We start from the raw sequence: 15,354 nt of genomic DNA, 5'->3' as shown, positions 1-15,354 counted from the left end.
GGCATCAATATTAGAGATGTAATTGAAATTTCGCCTAAATAAAACTTTGAGGGGAACATAGGTGGCAGATTTAAAAGGTAAAACTAAGATTTGTTGTGGCAAAGATGAGAAGAAACCATTTGTGACAATGCAATGGCATATACAGAAAAGAGCTAAATCCAGAAGCAATAGTAAATATGGATTTTATGGTGGCCCTCATTGCGGTCAACAAACTATTTATATATCTTCCTATGCAATTTAGCCCAAGTGAACACAAAGTTGTATAAATAATGTGTTGAACATTGTTGTACTCTCCTCAACATACACAGTATGAGCCTAATGAACCAGTTTTGTTGTTTATCTGCTTTGCACAATTCCTCTTGAATGTATTAATTCATCTTCTTCCTCTCTCCCACCCTCTACATTTCTTTCTAGATCATAGGCCTGTTGTGAAAAGTACAATGGAAAACCAGACCATTGTGGATGAGTTTATTCTTCTGGGGCTTTCTGATGATGCAACACTCCAAGTTTTCCTGTTTCTGATTTTCTTGTCCATCTACCTAATAACCCTTGTAGGAAACATGCTTATCATGCTGGTGATAAGGGTTAACCCTCAGTTACATACCCCGATGTATTTCTTTCTTACTAACTTATCCTTCCTTGACATCTGCTATTCCTCAGTAACAGTTCCCAAGATGCTTGAAAGCCTCCTAGCTAGTAAGAAGACAATTTCTCTCAATGGCTGCATCACTCAGATCTTTTGCTTCATTTTCATGGTTGGAACGGAGATCTTCTTACTTTCAGCAATGGCATATGACCGCTTTGCTGCCATTTGCAACCCACTGAGATACAGCACCATTATCAGCCACCGTGTATGTGTCCAAATGGTGGTAGCTGCATGGATATCGGGCTTCTTGGATTCCCTTGTTAATACCCTCTTTTTAACTGGCTTGCACTTCTGCGGTCCCAGAAATATTAACCATTTCAGCTGTGAGTTGCCTTTGCTGCTGCAGCTGTCTTGCAGTAGTACCTTTGCCAATGAAATGGTGATTCTGACCTTCAGCATGACATTAGGGTTTGCCTCCCTCCTTCTAATTGTAGCTTCCTATATGCGCATTATTAGCACCATTCTCAAGATACGTTCGGCGGAAGGAAGGCAGAAGGCATTTTCTACTTGCGCTTCCCATCTCACTGTGGTCCTCCTGTTTTGTGGGACAGCATTCATTAGGTACATGAGACCTGCATCTGGGTACTCGGAGACATTAGACAAGCTGGTGTCCATTCAGTACAGCATCCTCACCCCCATGTTAAACCCTATCATATACAGCCTAAAAAACAAAGAAGTGAAGATAGCTTTAAATAAGCTCCTAAGAAAATGACTTTGATGAAGGCTTGACAATGATTTAGATTTTCATACTATCGTGATTTTCATACTATCCTGATTTTTAAAATGAAATTATGTGTGAGAAAAACCTATGCACACTGTTATACATTTGAGGGGACTGGTAAGGGGGAGGTTTAGCGGAGCCAGAACAATTATTTATTTATTTATTTATTTATTTTATATACTGCATAATTGTAGAAAAAACCTTAAGGCAGTTTACCTAAAATGAATGATTTGCTAGGGAAACTATTGATGAATGCCTCCCCCAAGCTAAGTGTTGAGTCATCCTGATCTGCCTTGCCTGCTGCCTCCGTCCACCTGCCCACTAGACCAACCTGCTCAGCACTGCGCCTTAGCTGCCAGGGCTCTATGCCCCCTCAAAAATGTGTGTCCAGGGGCATGGCTCACCTGCCCCCCCCCATGCTATGTCTCTGGGTAGATCAGCAGCAGCAGCAGCTGGAATTAGCTTGGAACTAGTCTAATTTTATGTCGGCTCAACTTGCACCATCATGCTTTACACCAGCTTTTTCCACCTAGGATTGTTCCCTTAGTAATATCTGAACTCTTATGCAATGGGAATTTTTGTCAACTTGCAAAACATTTATGAAATGTTGTTTGATTAATAATTACATTATAATAATTTAAATCATAAAATTTTTATTATTTATACACTGCCCATCTGGCTGGGTTTCCCCAGCCACTCTAGGTGACTTCCAACACATATAAAAGCATAATGAAACATCAAACATCAATAACTTCCTGACACAGGGCTGCCTTCAGATGTCTTCTAAAAGTTGTGCATTTCTTTATTTGCTTAACATCTGGTGGGAGGGTGTTCCACAGGGAGAGGACCACTCCCAAGAAGGCCCTCTGCCTGGTTCCCTGTAACTTCACTTCTCACAGTGAGGGAACCGCCAGAAGGCCCTTGGAAGTGGACCTCAGTGTCCATGCTGAATGATGGTGGCAGAGACACTTCTTCAGGTTTAGACTTTACAACAAAAATATGAAAGAAGAGACTTAACATTCCTGGATACTGGGAAAAAAAGTATGCTTTTCTATTCCATGACATTTTAGCATGCTAATAGCAAGAAAAAAATCAGGTTAAAATTTGAACACGCTGAATCTGATAGCATATTTCTCATGGTTCTGTGAAAAAGATAAAAATCCAAAACCTGTATGAATATTAAAATGTTTATAACAATTTTCTATAGCAGTTTTTTTAAAAAAAGTTTTTGTATTTGAATATATCTGAATTGCCTTTATGTGCAATGAAAATGTTACGTTAACTGGCACATATAAAAGGAGAAAAAGCAGGTATTTTACAGGGGGGAAAGACGATAATCAAATGGTGTACTGACAAAAAATAAAAAATACACACTTATGGCTTTGCCAGCTGATTCAGCAACATACCAGTAAAATCAGAAGTAGAGTCTGGCCATTGTCAAGATTCTTCTTGCAAGAGTGCCTCTTGAAAAACATGAGTATTTGTGAATGTATTGCTGCATGCCACCACAATCTCCAAGCAGAGCAAGATTCTAGCAGCAATTCCTCAGCTCCACCCAGCTTTCCTTTCTCTGCAGCACTTTCTTCTTCCACTGCTGGCACTGGAGAAATCAATTAACAGCAGCTCTTCAGCTGCAGCGAGTTCACCCTTTTCCAAGGCATTGTCTTCCTCCTTCACTTCTACTGATGGCATCTCTGTGCAGTCCAGGTCCTTCAGATTTCCATCCACCTTCTGGATCTCTTTAGTCACTCTTTCCATCTGGGTGCATTGCAGCTAGACTCCTGGGTCACTTTTAAGCCCCTGTATAACTTTTCACACATCACATGGCATCACACTTTCCTCTCCACAGCAGCTGATCCATTTTATCCAGCTGTTGGCTTTGTAGCTGCATTACTCTCTTAAACCACTCAATGAATGATGATATTCTTCTCTCCATTTCAACTTGGGCACATCTCTCTAGCAGGCTGTCCTCCAGGAAACATGAATCCAAACTTCTGACAACAGTGTTACCTGTCATCCCAATCTCCAAGCGATGTAAGATTCCAGGGGTTCCAGGGGTTCATGTTTCCTTTTGGATATGAAGCACATTGGAGACGGTGGTGTATTTATGGAATATTGAGACATGTATGCAACCTGAGCCTACGATGGAGGGATGCACAGCATCAATACCCCAAGAGGGTCTTGTTTCTCCCATATCCTCTGCCTTGGATTTAAGCAGACAACAAAGCTCTGTTTCTCTGCCTTTCCAGCTTGCTGATTTTGCCTCCAGCTTCTAGCTCATATAACAGCTAACTCTTAACTCTGGCTTTTGTCCTTCTCACTATCTGCAAATAGAGAAAGGGTGCCATCTCCCACAAAGCCCTTCCTTTGGTCTCCTTAGACCACACCCAGATTCTAGTCTGGATATTTCCTAGAATTTGAAGGCTTGATTATCACTTGCTGGATTTAGGAATTAGAGAGGTCTGGCATCCTGCTTAACATTCCAGCCTTGATTAAATTCTAATACTCATTGGATTCGGAGATTAGAGACGTCTGGAACACACAAACTCATACCAATACTATCATTATTCCATGAGACCATCTGAAGAGAAAGAATGAAAGCATCACTGGTTAGAGTTTCACACTTCTCCCCAGGGTGTTTCTAAACAAGGGTGTGGGGGCTCAGGTCACAGATCTCTTCTGTGTCTAGCTTTGATGTTACTGGCTCCTGAGAGTTGGTGGGTTATAAGCTCTTTATATTGTGAGTGAGCATTATTTTCTTGGAAAATATTCAAAAGGGCCACTTCTGGGGTGGCTTCTAATACTTGTTTATTTATTTTGCATATTTCTTGTAGGACCACTGTCCCAAAGAGTTGTATTTGCACATACTTTTGTAACCCATGAAAACTTTTAATAAAAATTATCCAACAAAAAGTGTCTGATTTGTTGAGTAGTAACAGAGAGTGCCTTGGGTTTGCACATCTTGTGTTGTACCATTCATGGGGGTTATTGAGGAGCATTCCTGTAGGACAGGGATGGAGAGCCTTTGACCCTTTAGAGGTTGCTGGACTACAAATCCCATCATTTCTGAACATTACCCATGTGGGCTGGGACTGATGGGATTTGAAGTCCAACCATATCTAGAGATATATAGGTTCCTCTTGGTTGATTTTATTGCTGAATTAAAGGTTTCATGAAATAGAAAGGATTTACAACCTTTTCAGCCAGGCAGAAATGTTCATGTGTTTCTAACCTCTTCAGGGGAAAGTTCCTAAATGTTGGAGTTTTGAGACTTTGGAAGAAGATGAATAATAAACTGAAGTTATTCTGGTGTGTGGACATTTTGCCCCTAAAATGTAAAAGTGAAAGGAAACAGCTGGGCATATCTGATTTTCATGAAAGTGTTGCCATTCCTAGGTGCTACTGTTCGTGAGTGGTTTTGAGAATCTAAGAGCATCTGAACCTTGACCTCGTTGACCTATTGTTGAAATAGATTACCAGTAAATGATATTTGATTTTCTGTTTAATCCCAACAAATGGATTTTGCAGCAGAATTCTGAATAAATAAAGAAATGGAAATAATAAATGCTTAGACCCAGTACTGGACACATGATAAAGTTACTGAAATCAATTGGTTCCAATAGGTCTTCTTTGTATATTACATAGTTCAGGGATGAAAAATCTTTTCCAGGTCAAGGACTGCATTGACCTATGGCAACTCATGGCACACATTAAAGTGGATGTGCCTCAAGTGTAAAAGTGGGTGTGACCATTTTAATTTTTAATTTTAAAAGGATACTTTTGGTCACAAAAATCTCTTGACATCACAGTGTCAGAGGAGGCAACTCATATGAGCGAAAGGTAAAAGCATTGTGCTCCCCCCATTTTTTTACCTGCATTCTACTACATTACTAATTAAATCAATGACACTGTAAAAAGCCAGAGACATGTACAACAACTCACCTATCATAAAAAGCTTGGTGAAAATCAGTAGCTCACCTGACTGAGCTGAGTTGCTGCTGCATGGTGGGATGGAGAGGCAGAGGGGCAAGGTTGACTTGATTAAATGCATTAGGTGCTCCTGCTGGTGAATTTGTACCGTGATGGCTTTCCATCCTGGAATTTAGCCACAACTCATCCAAAGGGAGGTCAGATGATCAGTGCAGCCCCACTATGCCATCCACTTCTAGTGAGACTACCTATGATTATCACCTGAACTCCTGCATAACAAATTATTGAACATTGATGGAAGGCTACTCCTTCTGGACAGTTTTGCAGCTATCAGGGACATTTGTTGTTGTCTCAGCACCTCACTGACCCACGCTTGAGTTGCATTGTGGGTTTAACTAATCACCTATGGGCTAAGTAGATTGGAGGCAGCTGTTCACTATGTTGCAGGGGTTGGGAATTTTTTTCCACCTGGGGGCCACTTTCTCTTCTTGGAAACTTTCTGAGAACCACATGTTATGAAATCATCAACAAATGTCAATTTAAAAGTGTGGATAGTGGAGATTTTTGCCCAGGTTTGAAGCAGAGATGGTTGCTAGATGGCTCCTGCATTGTATCCTGCAGAATATGAATATTCCTGATACTGGTATGTTAAAATTGAATAAAGTGGCTTTAGTTAGTCCAGTGATAGGTGTCTCGTCTTACTTTGCACATCTTTCTGAAACATGTTAATTTAAAGATTAGCACAGTTATGTAGTGAGGTCCTATTAATGTTTAGCCAGAACTAAATCTCACTGGTTTCAATAAGGCTTACTTCTTAGTCTGTTTGTAGGAGTTTGCATTCACAGAGTCCCTTGTTCTAGAGATGTCTTAAGGAGAACCTGGATATCATGCACTTTTGAAAAAAGTAATCACTTTGCTTATAATTGGTTTGCTTTGATTTGCTTCACTTATTAATTCACAGAGAAATTCCTCAAGAATAATAGCTACCACATTTTCAGATATGACAGGACACTGACAATTTCCCTTGATTTTTTTATAAAGCATTTATATACCACATAATTATTCATATTTCTTAGAGGTGTACATGAAATTGCAATACACAACACAGATCTAAATAAAAAGTGGTTTAGACAATGAAGTAGGAGTACTTAATGAAGCCTCCAGGGTTCCAGAATCCCAACTTCCTACACCCGCAAACCTCCTGTGATTAAAGATGACCCAGATAAATACATTTGCTGCTCTTCTTTGCAATCAAAGATTTTACTGCAAGTTATGATTTGCTGGTTTCACCTTAAATAATTGTCATCAAATTCCAGAGCAGGGATGGGTGGATATGACAGCTTTGTTTTTCTGGAGAACTCCATTACAAAATTCACAAAAGTGTGAATTTCAAAGAATGGCTGTGGTTTTGTTTACATATTGTTTTGAGAAGTGTGGATTAGGTAAGTTCACCTTTAAATGGGTATTGAATTAAATTTCTTCCCCATCCTTATTCAGGCGTACTAGGTTTTTTCTTGTTTCTTGGTTTGTTTGTTTTTTGGAATTCTACACAATGGGGATATTTGTCACAATTTATCAAAAGAAATGTTAGTTAGCCTAATGAAGAAAGCACAGGGTCACATCATGCAATGATAAAGAACTGACACCCCCCCCCCCGATGATGTTGGGCTACAACTCACATCATCCATCAGCATCTCTCTGGGATTTTGGGGTATTTCAAAATATGTGTAGCTTGCCATTTTTTAGTGACTATATGGAACAGGTAATTTATTCTGCAGATGCAAAACAGTTCTTGTCATTAGAAGAGTTAAATTTAGAACATTGGTTTAAGCATTTATGAAAGAAAGGAATCTTTAACATGCATTTCAAGGAGTTTAGAATTGAAATATTTTAATAATAAGCTTATATAAGCTATACCTGTTTGTCCAATGACAGCCTCATAATGTCAAGTCTTCATTAATTTTTTTCTTCCTCTGCTCCTTTCCTTTATAGATGTTATTTTCTATTCTACAAAGAAAAATGATGGCTCCAAATGAAGACTGGATATCCAGTGAGGAATGCAGCTGCTATACTGCAAAAGCATATTGGATTTTTCACTTTCCCATAATCTGCACCGTGCCATGGTTTCCCAACATTATCACCATGTTTTGTGATGCATCTTAAGATGCATACTTGGAGATCAATCTGAGGTGCTGTTGCCACAACCAGAAGCATTCATGTTTGAAAAGCATTCCAAAACATAGTATATTGTGGTGTAGCAATTCTTAAAGGTTTGTGCAGTATATTGTTCTTATCACAATTCCTTTGAGTCTGGTTAGCATTACAGGAACAACATAACAGGGGGGAAAGAGCCACCCCCTTCCCTTAACTTCTTAGTAAATAATAAAGAATGGCATGGACAAACAGTAGTGATGTCACAGAGTTTATTTTGTTGGGGTTTTCTGATCTTCTTCAGCTGCAGCTTCTGCTTTTTCTGGTATTTGCAATTATGTATATTGTGACCTTATTGGGAAATATCACCATCATTTTGCTCACAACAATTGATCCAGCCCTTCAAAACCCCATGTATTTCTTTCTCAGGAATTTGTCTTTCTTGGAGATCTGCTTCACTCTAGTTATAGTCCCTCAAATGTTGGTGAACCTCCTTTCAGAGAACAAAACCATTTCCTTCCCTGGGTGTGTCATGCAAATGTATTTCTTTTTCTTTTTTGGAAGTTCTGAGTGTTTTCTCCTGGCTTCCATGGCTTATGACCGCTATATAGCCGTATGCAGCCCTTTGCACTATACAGTAATTATGAAAAAGAGGTTTTGTATCCATCTGGCCCTGTTCTCCTGGTGCTCAGGAATTCCAGTGGGGACAGTTCAGACAACATGGCTATTTAGTTTCCCATTCTGTGGTCCCAATAAGGTCAATCACTTTTTTTGTGACGGTCCACCAGTGTTAAAACTAGTCTGTGCAGACACTTATCTGTTTGAGCTGTATGCTGTCACAGGGATTATTGTAATTGTACTATCCCCATTTATCCTAATCTTGGTCTCCTATGTTCATATTATCACTACGATCTTACGAATGCCATCAGCCGAAGGCAGACACAAAGCCTTTTCCACTTGCTCTTCACATCTTGTTGTGGTGACTTTGTTCTACGGCACAGCTGGATTAACTTATTTCCGACCCAAATCCAGTTATTCTCCAAACACCCAAAAGCTGTTGTCCTTATCGTACACAGTTGTCACTCCCATGCTGAATCCCATCATCTACAGTTTGAGAAACAAGGAAGTGAAAGAAGCCACGAAGAGACTTTTGAGTAGAAAAACACTGAAATTGCAGCTGTAATCACATGAAAGACTGGAAGGGTTCCAGGGATGTAGTTCAGTAGTGGTGCATCTGTTTTGCATGCAGAAGGACCCAGGCTGAGTCTTCAACAATGACAAAAAGGGCTAAGAGAAACTCAGTGTCTGAAATCTTGGAGATCCACTCATAGACAATGTAGACAGTGTTGAACTAGATGAACTAGTGGTTTGACTGCATATGGCAACTTCCTATGTTCCTCACTCACCTGCACCTACCCTGCAAAGGTAACAGATTGAAGTATCCCTTATTTCTTGTTGTTGCACTTTAACTTATCTCCCTGTTTTGAAAATATATTTTGAGAATGAGATATAAAGTTATAAGTGACCCCTTCTGTGGCTCTGTGATTGAGAATCATGATAGAAAATGCTGTATTCATAGAAACAGATCTTTTAGGACTGGATCCACTCAATTCCCTAGCTTGCCATAAAGTCAGGCATAGCCAATGCCCTGCTGACATTGTTTAGTTCCAGTTCTCATCAGCCCCAGCCAACATGGCCAAAGGGCATGGAGGATGAGAACTGCAGTCCAACATCTGGAGACAAGCCCTGCATAAGTGTACAGCTATTGTGAATGCAGCTCTCCACTCACTGGAGGACTGTCAACAGGGAAGGAGGGATCAGGATGCACAGGGAAGGCATTGGGGACAATGTGAAAAATGAATGGACCAAACACTTTGTGGTGGTTGTTAAAAATATTTTGTGCCAGTGCTTGTTAGCGCTGCAAATAAGAACATGTATGTGTTAGGTTGGTTGGTTTATGTATTTCCTATATATGAACTTCAGTGCTTTCTTTTTTTAGATTGTCTCAAGGTGTTGGATCCAAAGATTCTTGTCCTCCTTTGAAACACACTTCTTCCAGTGGAATGATCTTCCTTGGAAGAAGCTCCTTCTGTTGGAGAAAAGCAGCCTTTCAGTACAATCCATTATGGGTTGCTATCACAATGAAGTGATGGTTTCCTATAAAACTGATAATTTATACAGCACACCATGCCATGCTAAGAACATAAAATCATAGAGTTGTGGAGCTGAAAGGGACCCCAAGGGTCATCTAGGTCAACTACCTGCAATGCAGGAACCTTTTGCTCAATGTGGGTCTCACGTTGCTTCCACCATGTGGTCTGAGCCTGTATCTTGGATACTGGGGGGGGGGGGAATACAGCCCTCTGTCTCATTAACTGTTGTAAGTACTGATGAGAAAATGCACAGCTGATGAAGACAGAAACCTATATCAGAATTAAAATTAATCTAGACTGTTAATCTACTCTTGTGGATAGGGGAAACAGCATATTACTTTAAACATGTTCTATTTCACCCACAAAATGTCAGTAGGGAAAACATCCCTGTTAACATAATTGTATCTGTGTTTTCTGAAAAGTAAATATTTGGTTTAATCAGATATTGCACAATTAGCATTAACTACTCTAGGGAGAATGAAGAGGGGACAATCTAATCCCAGGTGTCACTTAAGGAAATTCATATAATCAAACTTGGTCACCAAAGCGCAAATCTTTCACAATCTGGGTGGCTCCTAAGCTCCTAAGATTCTGCAGGTAGGCAAATAATTTATTCATTTTTAATTAGCAAACCTTTGCCATGTAGCTGCTGCTCAACAGGAAATTTATGAGTTCAACCTTAGTGTATTCACATACATGTCTGGGTTTTTTATCACCTATTCCAATTTAGGAATAAGAACATAAGAAGAAGCTTGCTGGATCAGGCCAATCTAGTCTAGCATCCCATTTTGACTGTGGACATTGTGTGATTCTTCACTTTGATTTATATGATATAACACTAATTTAGAATCAGCAAAGCTTCCTTTCCATTTCATACTGTATTCTGTCCACTTGCATTAGCCTGCATTCTACATCACTATATCTGATAAATGGAGAATTCACATAAGTTTAGAGTAAACCTCCATAATTTTAGTCCACCTCCAGCCCCTGTCCAGTACAACACTTTTGCACTTTCAGCACCCCAGATATACAGCGTATCATCCTCTGGTTAATTGCTTCCAGTGAAGGAGACTTCACCATCTCCAAATGTAGTGATGTGTACCCATCGGAACTTTTCCTATGGCTCCTCTCATCCCCTGTAGATAATACCATCTGTAAAGTTGGCAAAACTTGATATAAAATATACCATCAATAAACTATCACGACCCTGGTGCTAGTCTTTATCTTAAACATAATCTAAAAGGTTTGTGTAAAAATTCCTGACCTCTTAATATTAAAGATTAGCACACTAATTTGGTGTTATCAGCAAACTTTAATTATCACACACACACAGAGAGAGAGAAAGCGTGAGAGAGAGAGCGCGCAATCTTACTAAGTTTATGGACAAGGTATGGACAAGGTAAACAAAACAGAGGAACTTGTAAGAAATGAACAAATGATTAGCCAAAGACCCATCCCATTTCCTCAGTGCTTTTTCCCAAGAAAATATGTGCCAGAACTCACTGTGAAGTTGTTATAGTAAGTTGCTGGGTGATGCAGGTCAGTCCTGAACAGAAGAAGAAGAAGAGTTTGGATTTGATATCCCGCTTTATCACTACCCGAAGGAGTCTCAAAGCAGCTAACATTCTCCTTTCCCTTCCTCCCCCACAACAAACACTCTGTGAGGTGAGTGGGGCTGAGAGACTTCAGAGAAGTGTGACTAGCCCAAGGTCACCCAGCAGCTGCATGTGGAGGAGCAGAGACGCGAACCTGGTTCACCAGATGTGAAGTTGTTATAGTAAGTTGCTGGGTGATGCAGGTCAGTCCTGAACAGAAGAAGAAGAAGAGTTTGGATTTGATATCCCGCTTTATCACTACCCGAAGGAGTCTCAAGGCAGCTAACATTCTCCTTTCCCTTCCTCCCCCACAACAAACACTCTGTGAGGTGAGTGGGGCTGAGAGACTTCAGAGAAGTGTGACTAGCCCAAGGTCACCCAGCAGCTGCATGTGGAGGAGCAGAGATGCGAACCTGGTTCACCAGATTACGAGTCTACCGCTCTTAACCACTACACCACACTCGCCCTCTGCACTGGCCCTACCTCAGGCATGCACGCCTCTGCTGCTCGCTCCCTGGCACACACAGTTACTGGGTGCTGGGCAAATCTGCGGGTCCCAGATGTGTGCCTCCGGGCAGGACCTCACCATCATCCCTTCCCCTGCCAAATTTCTCCTCCATTGCTGGGTCTTGGGCTGGGCCTCCTCAGCTGCCACCACTGCCTTTGCTCCCTGTGTGGGGCTGCCTCGTTCTCCATGGGCTGAGGGCTGGCTCAGCCAACAGGAAAGGCCCACAGGCAGGCGTGGGCCCACAGCAGAACAGGAAGAGCCTGGGAAACAGCTGCACCAAGAGCCATTTAATTTTTAAGAGCAGAGAAATGCTGTTGAAAGTAAACAACAGCTTCAGAGCAAAATGAAACACCTCACTCGCAAGGGATTTTCATTCTTTGGAAAGGTATTTTCACTCCTGCAATGATTATGCGGTGAATCCTTTGGGACTGATTTTAGGGCCCCCAAAAAGGGGTATAGCTATTTTGCAGTGGCAATGATTATTTGGTAAAATACAGGTAGATCATTCTTGAGCGAAATCTAAACAGATAGTTTGCAGAGGTCTTATTTGAAATTACACTTGCAAATTAGTAAGTGGAACATTTCAGTCATAGAGCCAAAAGGTATGGACTATCTCCCAACCAATTCTGTAAATGTAATGGTTATGTTTCGAATAGATTTTTCCCAGCCACAGTTAAACATGTAAGATATTCCATCTAACAGTTTCTCAATAAGGGAGTGAACAACTCTCCTACGGACACTATAGCATTTTATTTTATTTTATGTGAAGTTCCTACAAGAAATTGTTGTGTAATGCTGGGTGTTGGAGAGGAAGAAATGCATTGAGAACAAAATGAGCACATTAAAGAACAAGACACTGATTAACAAAGTGATGGACAATTAGACTGAGTAAGTCAACTTTTAAAGACTGATGACAATACATTTCCCCTTATCCTGCCTTAAACTGCCCATATTTGACCTGTCCATCCTTTATTGCTTTCTACTAACAGAAAGGAACAAGTTCAATGGTTGAAGAGTGGTAGAGAGACACTACCATCTCTTTAGAAAATTGCTTATAGAAGAAGGAACACCCCGACAGCTTTATCTGACAGTGTTCAAGACATGATGACACAGACTGAGAAAAAGTTAATTACCCAAGACAATTGGACCAGTGTTACAGAATTCATCCTTATTGGCTTTTCCAATCACCCTGAGCTTCAGGTACCTCTTTTCATCCTCTTCCTTATCATCTATGGAATAACTTTGTCAGGAAATGTCCTCATTGTTCTTGTCACAACCTTGGACCTTTCACTTCAAAGCCCCATGTATTTCTTTCTCCGGAACCTTTCTTTCTTGGAGATCTGCTTCAATTTGGTCATTGTCCCAAAGATGCTGGTCAATTTTCTGATAGAGAACAAGACCATTTCCTATGCTGGCTGTGCCACACAAATGTATTTCTTCTTCTTCTTTGGTGCAGCTGAGTGCTGTCTTCTTGCTGCCATGGCATATGACCGTTACATTGCCATCTGCAATCCCTTACGTTATCCAGACATTATGAACAGAAGGACCTGCTTCCAGTTAGCAGCTGCATCATGGTTCTCAGGCTTCCCTGTCTCTACTGTACAGACCACATGGATCTTCAGTTTGCCATTTTGTGGACCTAATAAAGTCAACCATTTCTTCTGTGACAGTCCCCCTGTTCTAGAGTTGGCTTGTGCTGATACTTACATGTTTGAAATTGAAGCTCTCACGGCCACTGTGCTCTTCATCATGTTTCCCTTCCTCTTGATTCTCCTCACATATGTTCGCATCATCACCACTATCCTGAGCATGCCTTCAGCAGAGGGACGACATAAAGCCTTCTCAACATGTTCATCTCATCTCGTAGTGGTTACTTTGTTTTACGGTACAGCTACATCTACCTATTTCCGGCCCAAATCCAGTTACTCACCAGATACAAAGAAGATCCTCTCCCTGTCCTACACAGTCATCACACCCATGTTAAATCCAATCATCTATAGCCTGAGAAACAAAGAGGTAAAAGGTGCATTGAAAAGGACATTGTGCAGGAGAATATTTGCCCAGAACACAATATTATTTGTTGATAATTAACATAGATCTGGCATGTGCATGACTTGATGACTGTGATATAAAATGGTGATTTGGATGTATGGATGGGCTTTCTTTTATCAGCTTTATATCTTATATAAATTTATGCTATAATTATTTTCAAAAAGTATCTTCAATTTTTAGGAAAATATATATCCAACCATTTGAAGAGTACAGGAATTACAGGGAAAATACAGCATGTAATGAACTTTTATTGTAAAATATTATTTTTATTAATCAACTAGATTTCTTGTTTACAATTATTTGCCAAGACTTGTTTCTTTCTTAATTTCTTTTGATTGAAGTTATTTGGTTGGATGATAGCACTGATGAGAATAAGAGCCAATCCCATGAAACTACTGTTACTCTATATGCAGTATAGCTATTAGGACTGTACATTCTACCACCTCTTCAGCATGGGATAATGCTTAATTCCTGTATCCCATATCTCCTCAGAAGGAGTGACCCTATTATTAGGCAAAGAGAGGTGTCAACCTCAGGTATTGAATGCTGGGAGGCAGGGAATGGCAGTGGTAACTTATTTAAGATAGTGATAGCATGCTCAGAGAATATTGGCCCTACCAGCTTACTTGCAAAAGCTACAATTTCCAAACTATCTTCAAAGGCAGTCCCATGTAGAATGCATTGCAATTGTAAGCTTGGAGGTTGGCATGAATAACCATGGCTAGCCTATCTTTATCCAGAAATGACCATCAGTTATCACATCAACCAAACCCAGGCATAGGCCTTCCTAGCCATTAAGGTTACCTGTCCCTCAAGTGACAGAGATGTTTCCAGAAGCACCAGCAAGCTATTAGAATTTCAGCTCCAGTCGTCCAAGCTGATATGGCTCATCTTCCTTTGAGCCCAGCAGAGCATTAAAACAACAAAGTCCACAATGGAAGGATGAGGCAGGTATGGGCTACATTGCTATACTTTATTACTAAGCTATGCAGAGAGCAAAGAAATATACATCTCTTTGTGAGAAGCAGAGAGCAACTGAACAAAGAAAATAGAAAGAACAAAGGAAACAGGAAACCAGTAACGTCACATCCCGTCTCCCTTTCCCGTGAGAATCCAACAGTATCTGGACTGTGGAATGTAAACAGTCCTGTGACTGCAAGCAGCTGCTCAGTGAGGAAACAGAAACTAACACAAGCTACATACCTGCTCCTACTTGTTTTCTATTTTTTGGGAAATTTATGATACTGATTTGTTTGTGAAGAACCCCCTTTGGTATATATCAAAGTATGCTGGATATAGTCTGGGGCGCACTGTTTACATGGGACTCTGGCTTGCTAAGAGGGCTTCTTCTAATGTGAATTGAGAGTGTGTTCTAGTACCCAACTACCATTCCCATACAGTTGTGCATTGAAATTTGGTTGGTTTGTTTCCAAGCAAACACAAGCTTGCTAATAACCTCTTTTCCACCTCTCCCCATCCCCTATACTTCCTAGTAAGCAGTAGAAATATGCATGTGGGTGGGTGTGAAAGTGCAAAGGTATATAAAGTAGAAGAGTGCCTAATGCTTATAAAAAAAGAATAATTTAAAAATGAAAAAT

The 15,354-nt window shown here is 40.4% G+C and overlaps 2 protein-coding genes across 2 annotated transcripts; both read left to right on the top strand.

Moving 5' to 3' along the window:
• Window positions 1-440: 440 nt before the first annotated feature.
• On the top strand, window positions 441-13,795 carry LOC307200565 (uncharacterized protein; the record flags this gene model as incomplete). Its single annotated transcript, XM_079949100.1, has 2 exons — window positions 441-1,342; window positions 12,763-13,795. The coding sequence occupies 2 exons, from the start codon at window positions 441-443 to the stop codon at window positions 13,793-13,795; spliced, it is 1,935 nt and encodes a 644-aa protein (XP_079805226.1).
• LOC307200169 (olfactory receptor 10A4-like) lies at window positions 7,687-8,631 on the top strand (the record flags this gene model as incomplete). The annotated part of the gene is made up of 1 exon (XM_079948584.1): window positions 7,687-8,631. One exon carries the CDS (start codon window positions 7,687-7,689, stop codon window positions 8,629-8,631), a length of 945 nt encoding a protein of 314 aa, XP_079804710.1.
• Window positions 13,796-15,354: the final 1,559 nt, after the last annotated feature.

This window comes from Podarcis cretensis, assembly GCF_951804945.1.
Source record: "Podarcis cretensis genome assembly, chromosome: 13".
Taxonomy (NCBI): domain Eukaryota; kingdom Metazoa; phylum Chordata; class Lepidosauria; order Squamata; family Lacertidae; genus Podarcis; species Podarcis cretensis.
This window is presented reverse-complemented; position numbering and strand designations above follow the sequence as displayed.